The sequence below is a fragment of the Chinchilla lanigera genome, unplaced genomic scaffold (assembly GCF_000276665.1).
Source record: "Chinchilla lanigera isolate Chin_1 unplaced genomic scaffold, ChiLan1.0 scaffold00047, whole genome shotgun sequence".
In the NCBI taxonomy this organism is placed as follows: domain Eukaryota; kingdom Metazoa; phylum Chordata; class Mammalia; order Rodentia; family Chinchillidae; genus Chinchilla; species Chinchilla lanigera.
The window spans coordinates 8,296,779-8,319,158 of NW_004955448.1; the positions used below are offsets into that span (position 1 = coordinate 8,296,779).

Below are 22,380 nucleotides of genomic sequence, written 5' to 3' on the forward strand. Positions count from 1 at the left end.
CTGTCCTGTCTTTTCACCTGTTAAATCTGGGAATGGTACCAGGATGAAGCCCTGCTATTGGCAGGCAGGACCTGTACTGCTGCTTGTCCTTGCTCCCTTCACATCTGCCTGGCCCTGGGCACATCCAGCTCCCTGGAATGTCTGTGAGGCAACGGAGAACACCTAGGTGTCTGAGGTCAGCCTGCCCTGCCATTGGCTCCTGAGGTCTACCAGATGCCCATGAGGCACTGCCCATCCGAGATGTGGATGACGCTCTGTGATTTGGTAAATATGAAATGTGGGGGGAAGGAGAGAGCAAAAAGCCAAAATAAGAAAGGAGAAGAAGCCACGAGAAGATGCCTGTACCAAAGAACGGATCTCCAGTTATGAGGCTGAGGAATGTTGCTGATGAGTAGAATTTTCCTCACCAAGAATTTCTCTTATATGTATCCCTTTGTTTTTGTGATCTGAAGACTTGTAGGGAACAGAGGCGACAAAAAAGAGTCACCAGAACTTTCACTGGGTGCCAATCCACCTGGGCACGTCCCAGGGTATTCTTCTTGTTGCGTGTTGCTGCTTGGATTGTTCGTTGTTGTGCATGCTCGGCAAGCCATCCCCAGCCACCCTCAGGGTTTGGGGGTAGGGAGGCAGGACAAATTTTTTCCAGTGAGTTAGAAGGTCAAGAAATGACAGATTGGAAGCTGTGGTTTACAGTAAACAGTTCCTGGTCCTTCACTTTTCTTCTTGCTTTTAAAATGCAATGTTAAATGATAAAAGGATTTCCTCAAAAACAAAGACAAAGGCATTTCCCAGTGATAAGCAAACTCTTCTGTTTTCCTTCTAAAGCAAGCAAATGATGTGTGTATTTGTGGGAGAAGGGTGGAGGTCAGTGGGTGGGGCTCATACAGGGGTTATTCCTGTTTCATTTGTCACTTTTAACTCCAGAGGTAATTTTACAGGCATCTTCGCCAGAGTTCTATAATCCTCTAAATATTAACTTGGCCTCAACTCAACACACCACATTACAAGAGGCTCAGATGATTTCCAGTCTGAACAATTTCTGGTCTCTGTTGCCAAAGTAAAGTTTTTAAAAGTACCTCTAGTGATGCCCAGGGGGAGGCCTAATTACTTCCCTCTTGTGTGAGCTGGGTCTCCCCTAAGAAACAAATTGGCCCTTGGGCAGCTTACTGCTCCCACCAAGCTGGGCGATGAGACCATAAAGCTGGCAAGGGTGGACAGCTGGCAGCCTCTCTTCTTGGCTCCTCAAATCAAAGAAAAATATTAGTTAATGTTGGACAATCTTGGCTAAGGATCCCATGTCCAGGATACACACTCCTACAGAGCTGAGCTTGTTAGTAAAGTCGGAGAACGTAATGGAGCAAATCCACGCTGGAGTCCTAAATTCTTAGGATGTTATTATCCTTACTCTTCTGCAATATCTTGGGTCATCAGTCACCATAAGAACGACAGAGATGATCCTGCAGCTCCAGATTTTACTCTCTGTTTGACGACTGGGATGAATAATGCTGCCAGCGCAGTTACACTGGAACACTGAGAGAGCACAATGGTAATTTAGGTCCTGCTAGTCTTCTGTCTCTGACCAGCTCAGTGGGCATAAGCAGAGAAGTGCGAGTGCTCAGTTATAGGAGAGTCAGGATTTGGCCATGGTGATATGGAATTTCACTGAAAAGAAATGCCTCCGTGGATTACTTCACATATGAGAGATTTTTTAAAAGGGATTTCAAAAGGAGAAAGTGTGGGGAATGGATTGATCATGATCTAATGCAAGAAAGACTTCAGTTCATACCTGTGATTTTTTATCAGTGAGGTGGCAAATCTCTTTATAATTCTTATTTCTGTCCGATAGAAATGGAATTATTGGTACCGCATGTGTTGGCCAAAGCATTGCGTACGATAATGGATTGGACATTGGCACCCATACAGAATGGGCATGAAGAATAGAAGTGGTAAAGCCCTGGATGGCTGCTGCCTACTGTGAACTGAAGACTGAGGCCTGTGTAAGTGGTGCCACCCTGGAAGATCAGCTTTTCCTTCTCAGAGCCAGGGAGAAGCATAAAATCCCTCCTCCCTCTCCAGCAGCCTAATGCATCTTATAGTTTCTTACTGAGTGAGGATACAGGAGTTGAGATATACAAACAGTCAACTTAAAAAATCTCTGTGCTACCAGTGTGAACTTTTTAAGCAATTGCAGACATGGAGGGAGAAATTCCTACAATTCAGATAAAAGTGTTAAGTCCTGGTCCAACAAAATGACCCATCCAATGCAGATGCTCAGCTATTTGCTCACTTTTCAGTCATTTAACCAACAGGGAAGAGAATGAGACATAGAAAAAAGAACAAAAAAATATGCAAAGCCTGTATCCCTGATGCTCAAAGTAAGATCCCCAGGCCAGCAGCATCAGATTCACTTTGGAGATTGTTAGGAATGCAGAATTTTAGGCTCTGCCCAGATCTATGAAATCAGAATGTGCATTTGAACACAATCCCTGGGTGATCAGCAGCACATTCAAGTCAAGAAGCACCCATCCAGACATGGAAAAGACAGCACAAAAGCTGAAGTGGGCCAGAGAAGGAAAATGTTCTATCCATCATGCAGTGCTGCTGAGCATTCTGGGAATTCAGAAGTAAGGTGAAACATAAAGCAATCCAAGCGCTATTTGGAGTTGCTAGGTTTTGTGATCTTCAATCCTTTCAGTCTCTTTAAATTCCAAGGCAAAAGAATATTTTCAGGTTTTGCCATGGACAGATACTGGTTCGGATGTCTTCCAAGTCTTGGGTCAAAATTCCCACGTCTCGGCTGGGCATACAGGCGAGCAGCAGCCCTAACAGAGGCTGCCCCATCCCAAGAATTGCCACCAGATGTGGCACACATTGCCAACACACTTTGTAAACTATCAAGGGGATAAAAACGTAGAGTGATAACATCACATAGCACTCTGAGTCCGGAGTGGGAACTGTAAAACAACATGCCCTTTTTTTCCTGGGCTAACTTTATCACTGGGGAACAGAAGCAGGTAATAGGTTGGCAATGAAGTTTCAACAGTTAATATTATCAGCCGCTTGCATGTGACATTGGAAGAGCAAGAAGAATAGTTAAAATTTCGTTTTTGATGACGCTTTCATAGTCTTTACCTGAAATATGATATCCTACCCTACTTTTAATAGGTAGAAACATATTCAGAAGTGGAGGAATGCAATTAATCAAAATCATATCGGTGATGGAACTGAGGATAAAAATCCCAAATGCTGTGACTCAATGCCTAGTCTTCCTGAATTTCACAACTACCTATAGAAAAGTCTGCCTAAAGGACGGCCTGGCAAATAAGATAATAAAAAGCCTACCTTTTGCTTTATAATCAATATGAGTAATATAAAGAAGTATTTTTCCCTCAGCTGTAACCCATTCCACATGGCTTAAAGGATGTATGCTCATCACCTTTCATGTATTAAATCTCTTTCCTTCAGGTTCCAAAGGACAGTTTGAGGAATAAAGTGCTGGCCATTTAGAGAAAGAGAGAGAGAGAGAGAGAGAGAGAGTTCTCAGATTTGTCTGGGTTACGTTACATTGAAGTTCTAATGCAGTAGTTTGCAAACTATCTGTGGTAAAGAACTCCTTATGTTTTAAAGTTTCATATGTCAAAGACTAGTATTTTTGTGAAAAAAGTAAAAATAAATTACTAGAAAAATACAATGAAGAAAACAAGACATACAGTGCTACTGCTCATGGACTTGGGTATTGCAGCATTGTCAAGTTGCTATAAAATTTCGAAACTCTTTCTCTCTCATTTTAAATTTTTGACACAGAGTCTCGCTGCACAGCTCAGGCTGGCCTTGACCTCCCTATGTAGCCCAGATTGGCCTCAAACTCATGGTAGTCCTCCTACCTCAGCCTCCTCAGTGCTGGAATTACAGGTGTATGCCACTGTAACATGTGGCATTATGGTAAGAAATAGTTTGCAGATGGGTGCTGGTCTAGGGGGCACACTTTGAGTAGTTCCAACTCAGAGGAATGCTGAATAAAGTCACCTACTTTAATACCCACCTGAAATAAAGTACAAATCCTAATAGCTCCCATTTACTGAGGACTTTATAAGCATAGGCATTAAATATAAATCCAGTTCACAGTGCTTCCCTGAACGTCAATTTTGCTTTCTGAAGTTTCAGTCACTCCAGATATTAAATAGAAAATTCCAGAAACAAACAATTCATACTTTTTAAACTGTGCACCTTTCTGAGTAGCATGATGAAATCTTGTACTCTCCTGTTCTGTCTACCTGGCACTTGAAGCATCTTTTTTGGTCAAACATAGCCATGTCATATGTATTACAATGTTAGCTATTTTCCTCTTGTTGCTGAGACAAAATGCCCAAAGTTAAAGGAGGAAAGGTTTATTTAGTTCACAGTTTGTACAAGGTGCAGCCCATAATCATCTGGTTCCAAGGCAGAATGGTACATGGCAGCAGAAGACAGCAAAATCAACAAGCCAGGGACGGAGAGAGAGAGGACAAGCCTCTTTCTGGACCTTATACTGTAAGCAGGCTACCCTCCTTAGGGTAGGTGTGGCACTCACACCCTTGATTTCACCATTGGACCGTGAATCAATTACAAACTCTAAATTCAACTACCTCTGAAAAGTACCCCCCTGACTGCATGAGGCTTTGTGGGGACATCCAGACACAAACCATAATAACTACCTACCCATTACTAAGGCACTGTCTGGTATCTACTAATTATTATGGTATTGCAGTACTTATGTTTTCGTAACCTCACTCTTTTTTTTGTTAAATTTAAGGCCCAAAACATAACAGCAATGATCTGGCCAATTAGATAGAGCAGAGTGACACTGGTAATTCAGATGTGCTGTAAAGTTCTTCTAAGAGAAAAGTTGAAAGTACAATAAGATACTCTGAGAAGGGAAGAGAAAGATCACACTTGCTTAAATTTTATTATAGCATATTGTTATAATTATTTCTACTTCGTTATTCATTATTGTTTAACCTCTTGCTATGTTTATAAATTGAATTTTATCATAGATATTTATCAATTGGAATAAATATAGTACATAGAGGTACAAGTATGTCTCGATGCTATCTGAGGTGTCAGGTCTGCACTGTGGGTCTTAGAAGTTATTCACCACAGGTAAGGGTTCTACTGCACAGAAACTACTTCTCTCGCATTTGAGGGAGGCAGGTCCTATGAGTAGCTCCATCTGCAGATGAAGAAAGAGGCTCAGAGATGTGGAGTCATTTCCTGAAAGTTGCTTAGTCTATCCAGCATTGAATGCAAATGCCTCCAGAGCTGGCAGCATTTAAAGCTCACCCTTAGCACACACTGCTTCTCAGAAGGTGTTTGATTCAGCTGTATCTTCATCTACACAAGACACAAGTCATACATGTTATGGGACAGGTCAAAGTAAGAGCATTAGTGTGATGGAACCAAGAAGAATGATTACAGTAACCAAGAAGAATGATTATAGTCGAGTAGCTGTGTGTAACATCCGGTGGTATCCAGATCCTAGGACAGTGTTAATATACAGCCACAAAGCAACCTTCATAATGATTGGGAAAAAAAATGAATTTTGGCACCTTCTTTTAACCCAAACTGAAAAGATTTCACAACTCAGAACATATGCAAATGGCAACTTTAAAGTTCAATTATGACAGATGGTGAAAAGGAACAGGGAGCGTTTGGGGATCCAAGGTATAAAACAGCTAGGGAGGTCATCAGGGCCCAGTGAGGGCTGTTGAAGAACTGTCACTCATCCCACGTGGGCTGGAGAGGGTCAAGTCCCTTTCATGGCTTCTCTTGGAAGTACACTTTTCTTCTTCCCCAGGCCAGAACTTGTGTGTTCTCTCTTATTTGAAATGGGGCGTCAGGCCACAAGAGCTTGACAAAGGCCTCGTTTCCTTTGCTGCATGTCTTGTGTTTGGACATTGCTATGCTCCAGGGAAGGGTCCTGGATTCCCAGGGGAAGTCCCAGTTGTTCTGCTCATGTTCCACGCTTGGCTCCAAGCCCCATCCCATTCGTCCACACCCCCCAGAGCCAGCCTTTCTCGGGCCTCACACTCCCAGGGCTCCCTTCATTGTCTCCCACTCTGATAATGATGTCTTCCACCTACCTCTCTTGCTGATAAATGAATTCCTGAAATACCTTTAAAGACCTTCCATCACCCTAAATGCTCTTTAAAGAAGGGCAAATGGCAGAGTAATGAGCAGCAGATGGGACATAACTGGTACCACATGTCAGACTTGCCCTCTTCAGTAAGAAGAGAGGCACGAAACCAAAGCTTCTTATGCACAGAGGACTAGCAACGGCCACACCACTGCCACAAATGCCGTTAGGATTTCCTCTTTAGGTAAGCGATAACCATGAATCTTCCTAGACTGAAAAGATACACATGTCTTATTAAAACTCTCATTTCATTCTTAAAAGTTACCTTGGTGGGGTCGAATTATAATCAAGTTTTCCTAGGCAGGAGGCAATACTGACCAGAATATCACATGTTTTTGATTACGGTCATGAACTGACTCACGTACGTTCCCCGAGCCAACAGTTGCTCTCAAAGAATCAGTTTTCTCTTTGTATAAACATGCCTAAAAAAGTAGGAGTTCATATAAGCATTTTAAAGACCATGTTTTCCTCTGAGTACTAGCTCCCCAAGTTTGGAAGCAAGTAGAGGGACAGAGGAGGAAACCTAGTGCTTCCAAGCAGGACCCCGGGGGCCCAGGCATTGCAGAGGCAGCAGGAGCTGCAGTAGCACAGAACAAAGTAAGGTTCCTGGGCGAGCATGGAGGGGAAGACCTTGCGGGGAAGTGATACTGGGCTGGAGTTGTGGAGAACAGTAGCTTTCTTGTGAAGAAAGACACAAAAAGGGAATACTAGAAGGTTAGCAGGGTCCCCATTTGGATAGGGATAGTTAAAAGCGACATATGACATTCCTTTGATATTTTTGAGTTACACACAAAATACTGTGAACACTGTAACTCTCATCTGCTCTAAAATACAGAGATTCCCTGAACCAGATTAAAGAAAAAAATGAAAAGAAGTTTTCTGGACTTATGTATGGGCACTTATGGTATTGTCTTTCCAGAAATTACCACAGGCAAGCAAAACAAAGTAGGGGTTAGGGAGAAAAATGTGCTTTGCTTTTGCCTTTCTGCTGGGTTTACTCCATTATGCTTTAACATGAAGCCTATATAATCTTAATGCATATTAAAAGATCTGTTGTCACAAAGATTAAGCCTTATAACATAGGAGAAGTTGCTAGCACAGGATCTGGCTCATGGTAGGAGCTGGTTTAAGCTCTGTGAAACCTACAGTAGCATACTTTGCAAAACTACAGGTGAGTTGGCCCCTGTTCTGCACACAGTGAAGAGCTAGCACTCCTAAACTCGTGGGCCATATCTTGGGGCGCTATGTAAGACCAAGATGTCAGGATGGGAACTCTGGAATGATGGCTTGTGAAGAATCTCACAGAACCTTGTTTTCAAAAAATTTAATTAAGTTTCACAGAACTTTTTAGAAAGCTTTTCACATGCTCTGTTTCTTGGCTACACATTAAATCAAGTGACTGGCTTTCCATTGTGGTTCATTTCCTTGATGCTCATTGCCTGGAATTTAGGCTGGACCAAAACAGTGGGGCCACTCCAAGGAGGACAGATTTCCTGGGGCCGTTGTAGCCTCATCCCATTTCCCCTTCCTTCTCTCCACATGCTGTTAGGGTTTTATTTCTTCCCCTCCCTTGTGTCATCTCTTTCCTTTGATACTGAAATCAGTTTTATTCTTACACCTTCCATTTTGACTATAATTTACCTTCCACCTCTTGTTTTTTTGGGGGGCGGAACAATTCTTAAAACCAAAGAACAAACATAAAATCTTACTGCAGCTACCAGTGTTACCAGAAAGCAGCAACAGATCATGATAACATGCTTTGCCCTGAACTTTTCTTATAAACAAATTCTTTCTTTCTCCATGACTTTGATGGCTTTGACTAAGGTCTGAAAGCCAGATCTGGGGGAACTGTCACACATGCCCCTACCTTGCCCCAAGGCCTGGGCTGGTAACTGTGTACAGGGACCCTTTCTCCTACTTCCTCTGGCTTCTTCTACCTTTTGCTATCACTATGCCCTCTTTCGACCTTTTCTCATTTCTCCTATTGCTTTCCTTCCTTTGCATTCTTTCTATAATCTCCGTTTCTCAAATTTTTCATCACCAGCTGAGGCCTGGGCCTGCCCTGCTACTGGGACTAAGACTACTTGTCACAGTTTGCCCCTTTTCTGATAGTGTCTGATGAGCACAGCCAGCCGGGTGCCACGTTCACTTGCCAAAGGTATCTTCCAGTCGCATGATCAATGGGTCGAATGACTGCTAGACTGACTGCTCAGACACAATTGCCAAGAGCTCATCCCCGCCTTTCCTCACTCTGACCAGGTCCTTGCAGGCAGACAGCCATTGGTTAAAGGCTTCCCAGAAAGCTACATAAAACATTCCCAAGTTCAAAAGATATAGATCTCTTTTCCTGTCCTGGCACCTCTTCCTAGCAGTCTATAATTGCTGTTGTACCCTTTTGTTTCTCCAGGAATTAATTTCAAAATTGAAATGCTTTGGTTGGCTGTCTTGTTGTTTAACCTTTCTTGTTTTTATTTAACATAAGCCTTCTTTAAAGACAGAGGAACAGGAAAAAGGCAAGTGTCCTCACCTGGTGCATCTTATAATTTGTTCAGAATCATTTGGCACAAGGAAAGTGCGTCTGCTTCAGTTTTTCATTCTCTGTAGGATGCTAATTGCTTTTCTTTTGATAGCCTTATAATTTTGGCCTGAAGTCTAAAATCTGGCCCACTGAGCTATGTGTCAGATTTGTAAATTAGCTGACATCTGTTTTCAATATCATCCTCTCTAATTTTCTTTCAGGATCTATTCACTTTCCCTTTAATTGTAAGGATCACATCTTACTGTATGCTGTAGACAGATGTGTAGAATTTTCTACTTTGGGGGCACAGATGAAAATGACAAGAGCAAAATGGGCATAATGAAGGCCATTCAGGGAGAAGATGTTGGGAGGAAAGCCTCAGCATCCAGCCCAAAGAGGGTGAGCGGTTATCACAAAAGGCTAGCTGTCTACATCCTCATTTTAAGGTTCCCATGGAATAATTACACTCTTAGAAAAAGAATGGCAGTGGGTGTTGAGCTGGGAGACATATTTTGAATTGAAAGAGGCTGAAATGGTGATGGCGGTGGTGGCATTTGGGATAAGTGGTAGTCTTTTCTTCTCTTCATATTTTGCTTTTATTTTTTCCTTGTAAAAACGGTAAAAGGAGAACTTTAATGCATTCTCATACAACTATGCTTATATTTTTATACTGAAACATGTATTCTTTTTATCTACTTGTTGCTAATTGGATTGGGATTAATTGTTAAGGATTAATTTTCCTGTTGTAACACCCAGTGTAACACCTTTGGATAACACTTTTTCCACTTATGTAAATAATTTTCACACACACAATCTAAAAGACGTCTGCTGGTCATTTGCAGCCTGTGTACAGACTGGCGATAGAGAACGGATGTCCCCCGGGCCAGGACATGCACTGGAGGTTTTGCTTCTGACATATGAACCCATCCTGCCTGGAAGGAGACATGAGCAGGCTGGCTGCACACACAGTGCAAAAGGGCTCCCCAAACACTAGCTGCAGAGACCTCACCCACAATTCAGAAGTCACATCACGAGAGTTGCCCAAAGTGGTTTCTGTACTGCCATGTGTAGGTCATTGCTTGATAAGGTATGTGTCTAAGGAAGTGCTATTTGAATAGTGCATATGTATAACACAGGTTCTCAACTGGGAACAACTTTTGTCTAGTTAGCAATACAGCAACCAAATTGACTGTCAAAAACTGGGAGGTGTTGCTGTTACTAGCATCTAGAGGTAGAGGCCAGAGTTGTTGGTATATATTCTATAATGCATATGGCAGCTCTACAGCCGAGAATCATCTAGCCCAAATATTGATAGTATCAAGGCTGAGAAACACTCGCTATAGGCATTTGTGCACTGAACCAGGTGATAAATACATTTTTACATCTCATTCAAAACTATGATGTGGAGATAAAGGGACGGATTCAAACTGGCTTCCTCTGATGCATTGTTATTACTGACTTTGCTGACCACATTGGTCAGATTGTGTTCTGTGTTACTGGGGCTAAGAGAACCTCCCAGATGCACTCCCACTCTGCTGCCTTCTTTCTTGATTCACAAGGTCCTCTTCCAGGTCTATAAACCACTCCTGCTAGGTGTGTCTGGGTTTTGCTCTGCTCTCCTCCTATATCCCACCCCCTGTGTTTAATCAGTTCCTCACAATTCTGTGCTCTCAGGAGAACAATCAGCCCTGACTTCTGAGGCTTTCTGTCACTGACTTTACCCCAGTCTCCCTCAGGACCTGACAGGCTCCAGTGATACCAAAGCCCAAGTGCACGCTTTGACTGTGAACGCTTTGAGGGCAGGGATGACATCTCTTGGGACCTCTGGGCCCTGCACCACACTGGACATAAAGTAGACTCTTGTGACTAAATAGGCACTTGCTTGTCAAGACAGCTTCTTGTGCTTTTAAAATCCTTGTTTTGGGATGGAAATGGCATTTGTCCTTTGTCACTCCAAAACCTCACAGAGTTCAACAGTAGTCCCAGACTATCTGTACTGAGAACTGAGTGATCCACAGAACCGAGTGCCTTCCAGTGCACAGGAGCTGAAGTGTGAGGCTGAGCACTGAGTTCCTCCTTTATCACTTAGCTGCCGCGTCACACTGGGAAGACGCCTCACTAGCCCCCGAGCTGCTGTTCCTCTTTCTTCACCTGGGCTTCTGTTTGTTTTTCTGTCAGACAGGAGCCCTTCCTGTCTCACAGGGTGCTCATGGGGGTCAAATGACATTGCATATATATTTGAAAGTGCTAGTTAACTTCTAAAGTTTATTTTAAAATGTCAAATATCTTTCTGTTTAAAATACAGGAGAAAGGAATAAAGCCTCTCCTCATTCTTGCAAGGCTTTGCATATTTTTTCCAAAGGCAAACTTCTTGGGGCAGGTGTGTGCATTGTATCCACACTCATTCTTCAACCACACGCTCCTGTTCTCAACCACCCACACCACCGGCAGCTCACCCACCACCATCATTAATAATTTCTTCATGGCCAAGACCTGTGGATGCTGTCATTTCCTTTTCTCATTTTTCTCAGAGACATTCTCAGCAAGGAGACCAGAGTAGCTTCCTGCAGTGGATTCTAACCACATTGTGCCATGGGCAAATTCCACAATGACCCCTCATTGCCTACAGAGGAAAATTCAAAATCTTTAGGAAGGTATGGCAAGCCTACCAGCCTGTGAACCCTACCTATTACCTCATTGCCTCATGTTGCTCTTCTTGTAACATACCCCTTAGTCATACAAAATGACAACTGTCTTTAGAAAGTGCCAGGCCTTTTCACCTGTTGCCTGCAAAGTAGCCTGCAGTCTGTTTATCTCTCAACACTTGGTTCAAAACATCACTTTTGGAGCAATCCATTTGGGACCCCTCCTGTCTCTCAGGAGCTATCCCTATTCTTCATTCCTGTTCTCCAATAAATTTTCCTACTCTTCACCTCTGTTGTTCCTTAGAATTCATTCTTCAACTTCAGGGAACAGAATCTTGGTATATCTGATATATAGCAGGTTGGGAGTCATATTTATTTCCCCAATATCATTTTGGAGATAATTGGAAGGAGTCTGAGATATCTGCCTTTCTCTTGTGCTCCAGCTACTTGTGATAAGAGGTACATGTCAAGACAGCATAAGGTCACCAGTCAAATGATAGTTTTTTAAAAAGAGCTTATGTGACATGAATGTTATATATATGTCACTATACTTAGAGATGCCAAGGGACTGAGCAGTCCAGACAATATCACACACTCCTTTGATGACATCCTGTTAAAGAATAACAAATTAGGTGAGAGCTTCTTTGTGTACTAGATGGAGATGAATGACTAAAAAGGCTATTCTATACTAAGATAGTCACTTAAATATGTTTCAAAGGTAATGTCATGATTGTCATGCTAAAATGGTATGTGTGGCTCTTGATCTCAAGTTTTCTCTGTAAAACTTTATAATTGTTGTCTGTTACCATTCTGTGGGGATTCAACTTCTAAAACAACCATAACCGGTAAGAAATAACAGTCCTCTGGCTATACTTTGTATTTCAAAGTGCTTGATATCCAGATGAAATTATAATAGCTAAGCTCACTGTTCCCACTGTAATACTGATGTATCTGATCTTCTCTTCTGGGTGCTCAGTAATTTAAGTTTGAAGACCAGAACTAGAAAAGTAACTGGGCTGAAGATAGCCAGTATTTTGGCACTAGCTCTCCAAGGTCAATGAGGGCCCGGGACATGAGGGAACATTTTCTACAGGATCCCACAACTTTGGTGAGTTACACAACCTCCTGATCAGGGAAATTGCTGGACACCAGAGAAAAAGAATCAGTGAATATACAGTGTGGCAAAAAAGAGGGTCACTAAAAAGGGAAAAGTCTCCCATGCTTTCACAGAAAGCAACACGGTCAAGTAAGACTGTGACCCATCCTGGCAGCTGACACTGACAAAAGAGCTCAGAAGCTCTGTAGATGGTTACAAGAGTAATGCTGAAGAGACTTAACTCACCTTGATAGACAGCAAGAGGTTACTTTTGATTAACACAGGTCTCAGTTTAACTTGGTCTTAAACACCCAGCAGAAGGGTATAAAAAAAGATGCATGAAAACAACACCATAGTAATAAAAGCTAGATATAAAAAGGGCCTCCAATCACTGACCCCTTCTGGCAGTTTCCAGCTACACTGGTAGTTGACCACTGTTATGGTTCAGTGAAGCTAAAGAACTATGGTGGAAGCTATAAAAGTTCAACAAGAGTCTTTACATTGCTTAGCTCAAATCGTCCTTTGAAACCACCACACTCTCCATCTTACAGCTAAAACTACAGAGACTTATGCTAAGAAACATTAGACTTACAGATAACCTCCATCAGTAGAGGGGCCTAAGCCAATTGGTTATAATTGCTTTTCCAGTCCCTTAAGAGCAGTGTCTGAACATGACCCTTTCCCTGACCTGCCTTTCCACTCTAGTATTAATGCTTTGATTATACCTACTTCAATTTTTTGGGAAAATTTCTTTATTCTTGCTTGGAGGCTGCCAAACCCCAAGTGATCATGCAGATGGAACCAATGACAAACGGACCAGCCTCCTTTGACCAGGATCCACTAGATTGAGCTTATGAAGGGTGTTCATAACTGCTAAACTGCAGCATGACTTCTGTTCAAGCCCAGTAGATTAGCTCTCTGGAGGAGGCCCCTGACTTCAATCTCCCCTACACTGACCCTTTTCAGCTCAAAGCAGCTAGATGGAAACTACACTCCTTGTCTCTTAACTGCAGTTTGAAATATCTCTTCAGAACGGGAATATCACAGACAGATAAGTTAGGTAGAAATTTTACAGGCAGTCAGACAGGGTTAGGCCCTTGAGGGAGTCAGAGCAGAAGATGAGAACACATTGGGACTATGGAGGCATGTGTGAAGAAGATTAAAATCACAATGGACAGATTTATACACTAAGGGATAAACAGAAGTTTGAGATTATTGGTACCACTTTTTTGGGATTTCCCATACAAATAAACCAATATCTCGTTAGGTGTGGGTCATTTTCTCCCATCCACTAAGACTAATGCTAAGACTAAAGACAAGACTAAGTCTATAGATTATTAACCAAGGTGAGTGATGTCATCCACATGCTCTTGCTTCTAATGGATCAATATTAGCCAAGTGGCTATACTTGTAACCTTATTTAGTACAGTTAGAAAGAAAGATGCTGAGTCACTCCCTTCCCTTTGTTCAACTGTAAATGCCACACACCATACTAATGATCATCTGAGTTTAAATTAGGGAGCACCCTCATGATTATCTGGCTTAATCTTAGGACCACCCTGATGGTTAACCAGGCTTAAATTTAGAAGGTCTCCTAGATTGCTGAGATCAGATAGAGTGACACTGGGAGGCAACTGGATCATGGGTATCTGACCCAATGAACACTGGAAGCCCCTTTTATTTTTCCCTTTCACAGTTGAGCCCTTTTTCACTTTCACATTCAAGTGCTTTTTCCCTTCATTGTCTTTCTGTTCCCCCTTCTCCCTGTTCCTTTACTGTCCCATGATTTTCAGTAAATATAGCTACTTACTACATACAATGAGGTGTACACTTGGCAACTCTTTCCTTGTCATACACAAGAATCTGTACTGTTTTTGGCCCACTCAACTGTAACATATTGGTTGATTATAGTTTTGACCCATGTTGTACTCACCTCGTGATTTTGCTCTATAAAACTTTCTCAGAGAGGTAAGCTTATTAACAACCCATTTGGGACCCCTGCTGTCTCTAAAGAGTTATTCCTATTTCCCAGTAAGTTTTCCTACTCTTAAAACAAAAATCACTTTTTCTGGGAAAACTTCTCTGATTTCAGCTTCCACCCCTTCCATCCATGTGGAAGTAGTACCTACCCCCCATGTCTTTTTGCTTGTTTGTTTTCTTTTCTGAGACAGGGTCTTGCTAGGCAGTTCAGGCTGGCCTTGAGCTCACTTTGTAGCCCAGGCTGGTCTCGATCTCATAATGATCCTCCTGCCTCAGCCTCCCGAGTGTTGGAACTACAGGCATGTGCTACCACGCCCAGTAAACCCCTCTCATGATTGCCAAACTCTCTGAACTATCTCTTTCAGCACAACAACCTACTAACACAACTCTCTAATTTATTTATCTCCTCTACTGGACAGTGAGCTCCCTGGACACAGGGAACATGTTCTATCTCTTTATATGTGTCAAGTCTCCTGGTATACATAAACATTAACAAACACTTGTTGAGTAAATAAATGAGTGCTACATGCCATTATTAGTTCTACTATCTTTTGGATCCTTTGCCATATTTTGCACACCTTTTAGAATTTTTAGAAATTATTTTTGGTTTCCACAGAAACCATGTTGAAAAAATTCTGGCAAGTTCCATAATTTATTCAGAAGTTCCTCTCTGTGGAGCTGTGGGCTTGGCTTTCTTCGGAAAGTTTATGATACCTGTCTGTGCTCCCCCTCTACTGGTTCCCAACAGCTCCCTGAGGTAGGAACTCCTGCTCACCTGTCACTAAGAGTTTTCGTATTTTCTAGTTGTCTGGACAGGAGCTTGGCAATGGTGGTGAAGCTGTTGCTCATGCGGAAGATGTCCCTGTTCTGAGGACCCAGGATGGAGGAGAAGGCATCAGTGATGCTCTTGATCTCTAGCAGGAGAATATGGTGAAATGAATGCTCCATGTTGGCCAGCTGACTCACCAGGTACGCTAGGCAGCTCCTGGCTCTCTCCTGCCAAGACCGATAAAGGAAAAAGAGCAAATTAGAATCCCACAACCAGCATGGGACAGTTACATACAAAGTTGACTGAAGGGGAGAGTTAATGCTAAATATGAAATAAGTTTCCTTCATAGCTCCTCTGAATCTGCTTCTTTGAGGTTTTATGCCCCATCACCCAATTTTCAAGACAAACGTATAAAAAGGAACTTTTCCCCAGTCACTTCTCTGAGGATTGAACCTAGCACCTGAGAGGTGCCAGGCAATTACTCTACCACTGAGCTACATCCCCAGCCCAAGCTACTCCTTTCTTAACACTATGAAAATATTTTTATTAACCTACCTTACCATGCCCAAACCTCTTCACTAGTGATCTGACCCCACGAATCCACCCTTCCCAACTGTGTGACTTGCTAATTCCTCTTACACAGGAAGGAAAGGCCAATGGTTCCAAAGAGACCCTCAGTCCCAGCACTCTCAACCCATGTGGGTGTCACATGGTGCCCATATATTCTACTGTGTGCAAGGTTTGCTTCATTTTTACAGGGTATTCTCATGCATTTGTTCATCTTCAGCATATTATATTCTTGGAAAAAATTAGATTTCATTATCTAGGTTTAATCAAGTTAATTCTTACAAGTACTTCAAATAAATTCCTTCAAAGAAATAAGGGTAACATGGATAATGCAGGCAGGTGTGAAAATAACAACAAAAAAAGGATCAGGAGACACATCTCCTACAAGTGTGTAAATTTCGTATAAGCCATACTTTGAGGTAACACGATCTAAGCCAACATGATCAGAAGTTATGAAAAAGAGCAATTCAAAGTTACCAGAACCTTATTAGAAATACAGAGTTGTGCCCAGTAGAAATAACAATATATCACTGATAAATACACAGCATTAAAAGAATAGCATTTCCTCTTTCATTTCTCTTTTAAAATCTTTTGTGTGTCTGTAAAAATTTCATATTTTTATGAATATAAAAATAGAATATACTGTAGATAATTGTAATAATTGTAATAATATACTGTAGATAATTGCAGTAGAATATACTGTAGATAATTGTAAATCAATATATAGGGGTATTCAAATTCCCCTTCACCCTTTGTTCCAGCATGTGAAGCTTTAATTTTCTTCAAGGTACAATTGCTGTTTCCTTCCTGAAGCTGTCCCTAGTGACCCCTTGCATCTGAGTTTTCATTGCATTGTCTGTGCTTGATTGCATTTAATCACTGATTTACTCAAGCTTTTATTCCATCACTAAATAGGTATCGCATGCCTGTAATACACCTGTGCTAGACTCCAAATGACAAAGGCAAATGCGGGAAGGTTCTAGCCTCTAAGGTACTCACGATTCCCCTTCCACATACAATTCTCTAGTGGTTACATGGGCCAGACAAGTCACCTAAAGAGACTACTTCCCATGTGTCATTCATCAACCTGGCACAGAACTGAGGCTGTAGACTATACACCAATGTGTGTATGTCTCAGTTCACTCATCTGTGTAAGCCTTATGTGCTAAAATATAATGTTACAAATGAAGTATGCAGATGCAAAGGAATTATGCGCTTCACAAGAAATATTTACTACAGAAAATATGAACTACAGAACAAATTGAAATAGTAAAGTTTCCTCATCTTCAATACTTGATTTTCAAACATTCTTTACAGAATTTCACTGGCACACAGCTTTTGGGGAAGTGGGATACATCTGCTAATTGATATCTTAAATTGTTTTTGGAGCATCGCTAGGATACAATACTGCATGAGTATGTGGGACAGAGGTGTGTGTTTTCATGAACTGGGCAGCTAGTTGAAGAGAAATTATTAATTAAAGCACAACAATACTAGATAACTGAAAAACAAACACCATGGGAATATGTTCTTGTTTGTTTTGTTTTTTTGAGATGGTCTTGTTAAATTGCTAGATTATCTAGGCTGGCCTCTGATTTGTGATCCTCTGGTCTCAGCCTCCCAAGTGCTGGTTTTACAGGCATGTACCACAATGTTCAGCTTTGGAATAAGTTCCTGACAGTCCATTTCATATTTGGGTTCGTGCAGCTGTTCGATTGTGGAGTGGCTCTTCAACGCTTTTGGGCCACATAGTTTTTTGCAAAATAGATACATTTTTTTTTTTACTTCAACAAGGGCTCCATGTCTGAATTCACAGCATGCACAGGGACATTTTCCATTTCTTATTTGAAGCCAAAAGCTGGATGGAGGTGGGGGGAGGAGTGTCACCTATACACTAGGCCCATTCTAGAAGTTAGGAACACAGCATTGAAGAACAAGGAAAAAAATCTCTACTGACATACAATGCAGAAGGGCAATAAACAGAAAGTACCTAGTATTGCACGGCACGATGTGCCTCAAAGAAAACTGAGACCGGATGGGGAGACTTGGAGGAGTAATGTTAAAGACTGACATCAGGCACATTTGAGTTCAACAAGGTTTGCAAATGGAAACCCAACACTCTTAGTAACATTAGAAAACAATTACAGCGCTTGACACAGGGCTGCAGGAAGATGTAGGAACTGGAATGTCTGAGATGCGACTTTTATTTACTGTTTGTCCTACTGAGAATATAATTTGAGGATTTAGATAACTTCTTCACCTTCAGAATCAGATTCCTCCTTAGCATTTCAGAAAGCCCTTTCATAAACAGTTCATTGGTTTATCTCAAAAGTTCCCCTATGGTTTCTTGAAGAATCTTTCTTAGGTTAGGGCTGTAGCTCAGTTCATAGAGCTTTGCCTAGTGTGTGCAAGGAACAAACAAACAAACAAACAAAGAACATGAAACAAGAAAGCAATCAAAACAAAACAACTTTCTCACTGTAAAAATTTGCAAGCTCCTTCTTGGGAGCATGTTATCTTCTTAAAAGTAAGGGCAGTTATATGGATATTTACTGAAACTGAGCTGAGAGGAAAATTAATCATAGTGCAGGAACAAGAATAATTCTAACTGCTCTGGAACCAATGTGTGAAACCAAGCCAGGCTCACATTGTCTGTTCTGAATTCTTGGAGGATCTCCACATGCCTCCTGGGGGTAGCAGATGTGATATTAGATTAGAAGGTGTCATGCTAAGGCAGCAAGGGTGTTAGGAAATTCCCACTGCTTTCTTGCCTCCAAGATACTTTGTCTCTGGGGTCAGTGGTTGCATTTTTCTGTTTGCAATCATCTCACTGTGGAGTAGGGTCAGATGCACCTGTGTCATTAGCTGCTGGTTGAACACTGTTTCTACTGAGATGAATTTATTGTTTATTATTAAAATAATAATAACTGATCCACAGAGAGCAGTTAGTGCAAATGTAAAGTCTATTCTACATGCTTTTTGGATATTTACTCATATAACCCTCTGAATAATGCTATGGGGTAATTGCTATGGTCCCTAACATTTGACCAGGAGGAAACTGAGGCCGAGTTGGGAGACTAACTTGCTGAAGGCAATGTATGCCCTTTGGTTTCTGAAGCTGCACCTCTCTGGCTATGCTGCTGGCCTCTCCCTCCGAAAGACCAATTCCTGCCCCTTCCCTCCACCCATTGGAGCTGAGCTGAACCTTGGACAGCTTCGGGAACACTGGTGAGCTGGCTCCACTTCTGCTCCACCAGCTTGAGAGCCAGAGGGAGCCCCAGACAACCTCAAGGGCCTTGGGTGCCCCTCCTTGCCCCCATCCTGCACCCTCAAGGGAGCTAAGCTGAAATTCAGACAGCTTCAGCGGCCTCAGTGACTGTGCACTTACCACCCCCACTGGTGTGGGAACCAGGAGGGGTAGTGGAAGTGTATGGAGCCATAGTGACCACGACCCACCCACTACTACACCCCAGTGGAAATGGGCTGAAACCCAGACAGCTTTGGGAACCCCTGAGTGGGAAACAAGCTGAGCCCTGGACAGCTGTGGGAGCACTGGGGATCGCACCCCGCCCCTCCACATACACCATTAGGGGAGTCACACTGAGCACTGGGAACCTTTGGGTCCTTGCCCCACCACTGCGACATCATCCTGGGAGTGAGGCTGAGCTCCAGGGAACCTCTGCATCTCCAAAAATTACAAAACGAAGGAGCAAAATGCAATTGCAGACCTCTACCCCACCCAGAACAAGTCCAGGAGATATTGACACAGAAGAGATTGGAAGTCATACACCTGAAATTTCTGAAATGATAGCAGCTGAAGTAAAGAAACAACTCCGTCAGGCCATAGAAGACATCAGATCAGAAATCATCTCTGAGGTAAAAAAAGAAATGACAATAATAATGAAAGAATTGCTTAGCACATCTAAAGAAGACATAGAAAAAAAATAGAAGAGCATAGTAAATTAATGCAAACCTTGAATGAACAGCATAGGAAAGAACTGGAATGCATGAAACAGATTCAAACAGATATCCAGGAACTTAAAACTTCCATCAAAAGCTGGCAAAACCACTTGAATGAAGCTGAAGATAGACTTTCAGACCTTGAAGACAGCATTGCTGTGAATGACAATGAAACGAAAGATCTCTTAAAAATAATAAGAAACCAAGAAATAACACTTCCACAGGTACAAGATGAAGCAAAGAAAAACAATGTAAGATTAATAGGTATCAATGAAACAGCAGGTGTCAGCACAAATGACATTAAAAGACTATTTGCAGAAGTAATAGCAGAAAATTTCCCAAGCATGGAAAAAGAATTGGACATCCAGATAAGTAAGTCATATGCAACTCCAACTAGCCATAACCAAAACAAATCTACACCCAGACATATAGTGATCAAGATCCCAGAAATTCAACAAAAGAACAGAATATTAAAAACTGTAGGGGAAAAGAAAAAGATCACCTATAAAGGAAAGCCCATCAGAATCTCGGAAGATTTCTCAACACAAGCCATCTAGTCAAGAAGAGCTTGGAGTGAAATATTTCAGGTCCTGAAAGAAAACAATTTCCAACCCAGATTGATGTACCCTGCAAAACTATCCTGCAAAATTAATGGAGAAATAAAATATTTCCATGATAAAGATCAACTGAAGAACTTCATGAGTGCCAAACCAACCCTACAAAAAGTACTAAAAGATATCCTAGAAAGATAAAAAAGACCACAACTTTAAGACCAACAACAGAAAGGAATCACCAAGCAGAGCAAGCAATTAAACAGAGGGAATGAAGAGGAACCAACAGCAGGAAAACAACATGACAAAGATAAGCCAATACATATCAGTTATGTATTGTCAATGTAAGCAGACTCAATTCACCAACCAAAAGAAGTAGACTGGCAGATAGAATCAAGAAACAAAGTCCAACAATATGCTGTATACAAGAAACACATTTAATTCAAAAGAAAACTCATAGACTGAAAATCAAAGGATGGAAAACAAGACTCCAAGCAACAGGTACCTAGAAAAAGGCAGATGTAGCTATTCTGTTTGCAGACAATGGGAACTTCAAACCAAGAACAATTAAAAGAGATAAAGAAGGTCACTACATACGTGTGAGGGGAAAACTTCAAGAGACAGAGGTAATAATCATAAACATCTATGCACCAAACACAGGAGCACCCAAGTATATAAAAAGTTTAACAGACATGAAAAATGAAATAAGCAGCAACATAATCATAACAGGGGACTTCAATACCCCATTGTCACAAAGAGGTAGATCAACTAGACAAAAAATTAGCAAAGAAATAACAAAACTAAACCAAACATGTGAACCAATGGACTTAGTAGACCTGTACAGAGTGTTCCACCCAACAGCATCAGAATACACATTCTTCTCAGCTCCACAAGGGACATTGTCTAAAATAGACCATATACTAGCACATAGTACATGCTTAAGGAAATGCAAAGGAGTTGAAATTATCTCATGCATATTATTTTACCATAGAGAATGAAGTTGGAAACTAATGACAAAGGAAATTGCAAGAACTCCATAAACACATGGAAATTAAACAGCACCCTCCTGAACAATCAATGAATGGGTCACAGATGAAATCAAAGAAGAAATTAAACACTATGTACAATCAAACCAAAATATAGATACAACTTACAGGAACCTGTGGGATGCAATGAAAGTAGTCCTCAGAGGGAAATTAATAGCAGTGAATTCCTACTTCAGGAAAACAGAACAAACACAAATAAACGATCGAATGCTGCACCTCAAACTTCTAGAAAAAGAAGAACAAATCAAACAGAAAGCCCAGAGAAGGCAGGAAAGTATAAAGCTCAGTGCAGAAATTAATGCAATGGAAACTAAAAAAAACAATACAAAGAATTAATGAATCAAAGAATTGGCTCTTTGAAAAAATAAATAAAAGTGATAAACCCCTAGCCAGCCTTATCAAAAAAAGGAAAGAAAAAAACTGAAATGCATGCAATAAGGAATGAAAGATATGAAATCATTACAGATCCTGTAGAAATTCAGGAGATCATCAGTACCTACTTTGAAAATCTTTACTCTCACAGGAAGAAAAACACAGAGGAAATGGACAGATTTCTAGATACATATGAACTAGCAAAGCTGGAGAAGAAGATATAAAAATCCTGAATAACCCTATATCAGCAAGCAAAATTTAAAATGTAATAAAAAGCTTGCCAATGAAGAAAAGCCCAGGGCCTGATGGATTCACAGCTGAATGCTACAAGAAATTTAGAGAAGATTTAACATTAATACTTCTCAAACTCTTTAAGGAAATTGAAAAAGAAGGAATTCTCCCCAACTCATTCCTGGAGGCAAGTATTATTCTGATACCAAAACCAGAGAAAGAGAACTACAGGTCAATCTCCCTAATGAATATAGATGTAAAAATTCTCAATAAAATGATAGCAAATAGAATGCAACAAATCATCAAGAAAATTTTACACCATGACCAAGCAGAATTCATTCCAGTGATGCAGGGATGATTCAATGTACACAAATCAATAAATGTAATACACCATATCAACAGAACCAAAGACAAAAATTGCATGATCATCTCAATAGATGCAAAAAAAAGCATTTTGATAAAGTCCAACACTT

General features: G+C 41.2%; 1 protein-coding gene across 3 annotated transcripts in view; it reads right to left on the bottom strand.

Annotated features, from left to right (window-relative positions):
• The window catches only part of Veph1 (ventricular zone expressed PH domain-containing 1), a 216,441-nt gene that overhangs the window by 89,507 nt on the left and 104,554 nt on the right, over positions 1–22,380 (bottom strand). For all 3 annotated transcript variants that reach the window (XM_005393090.2, XM_013518627.1, XM_005393091.2), the window contains one exon: positions 15,187–15,407. In XM_005393090.2, the coding sequence (XP_005393147.1) occupies positions 15,187–15,407 (221 nt within the window). The remainder of the gene's footprint in view (positions 1–15,186; positions 15,408–22,380) is intronic.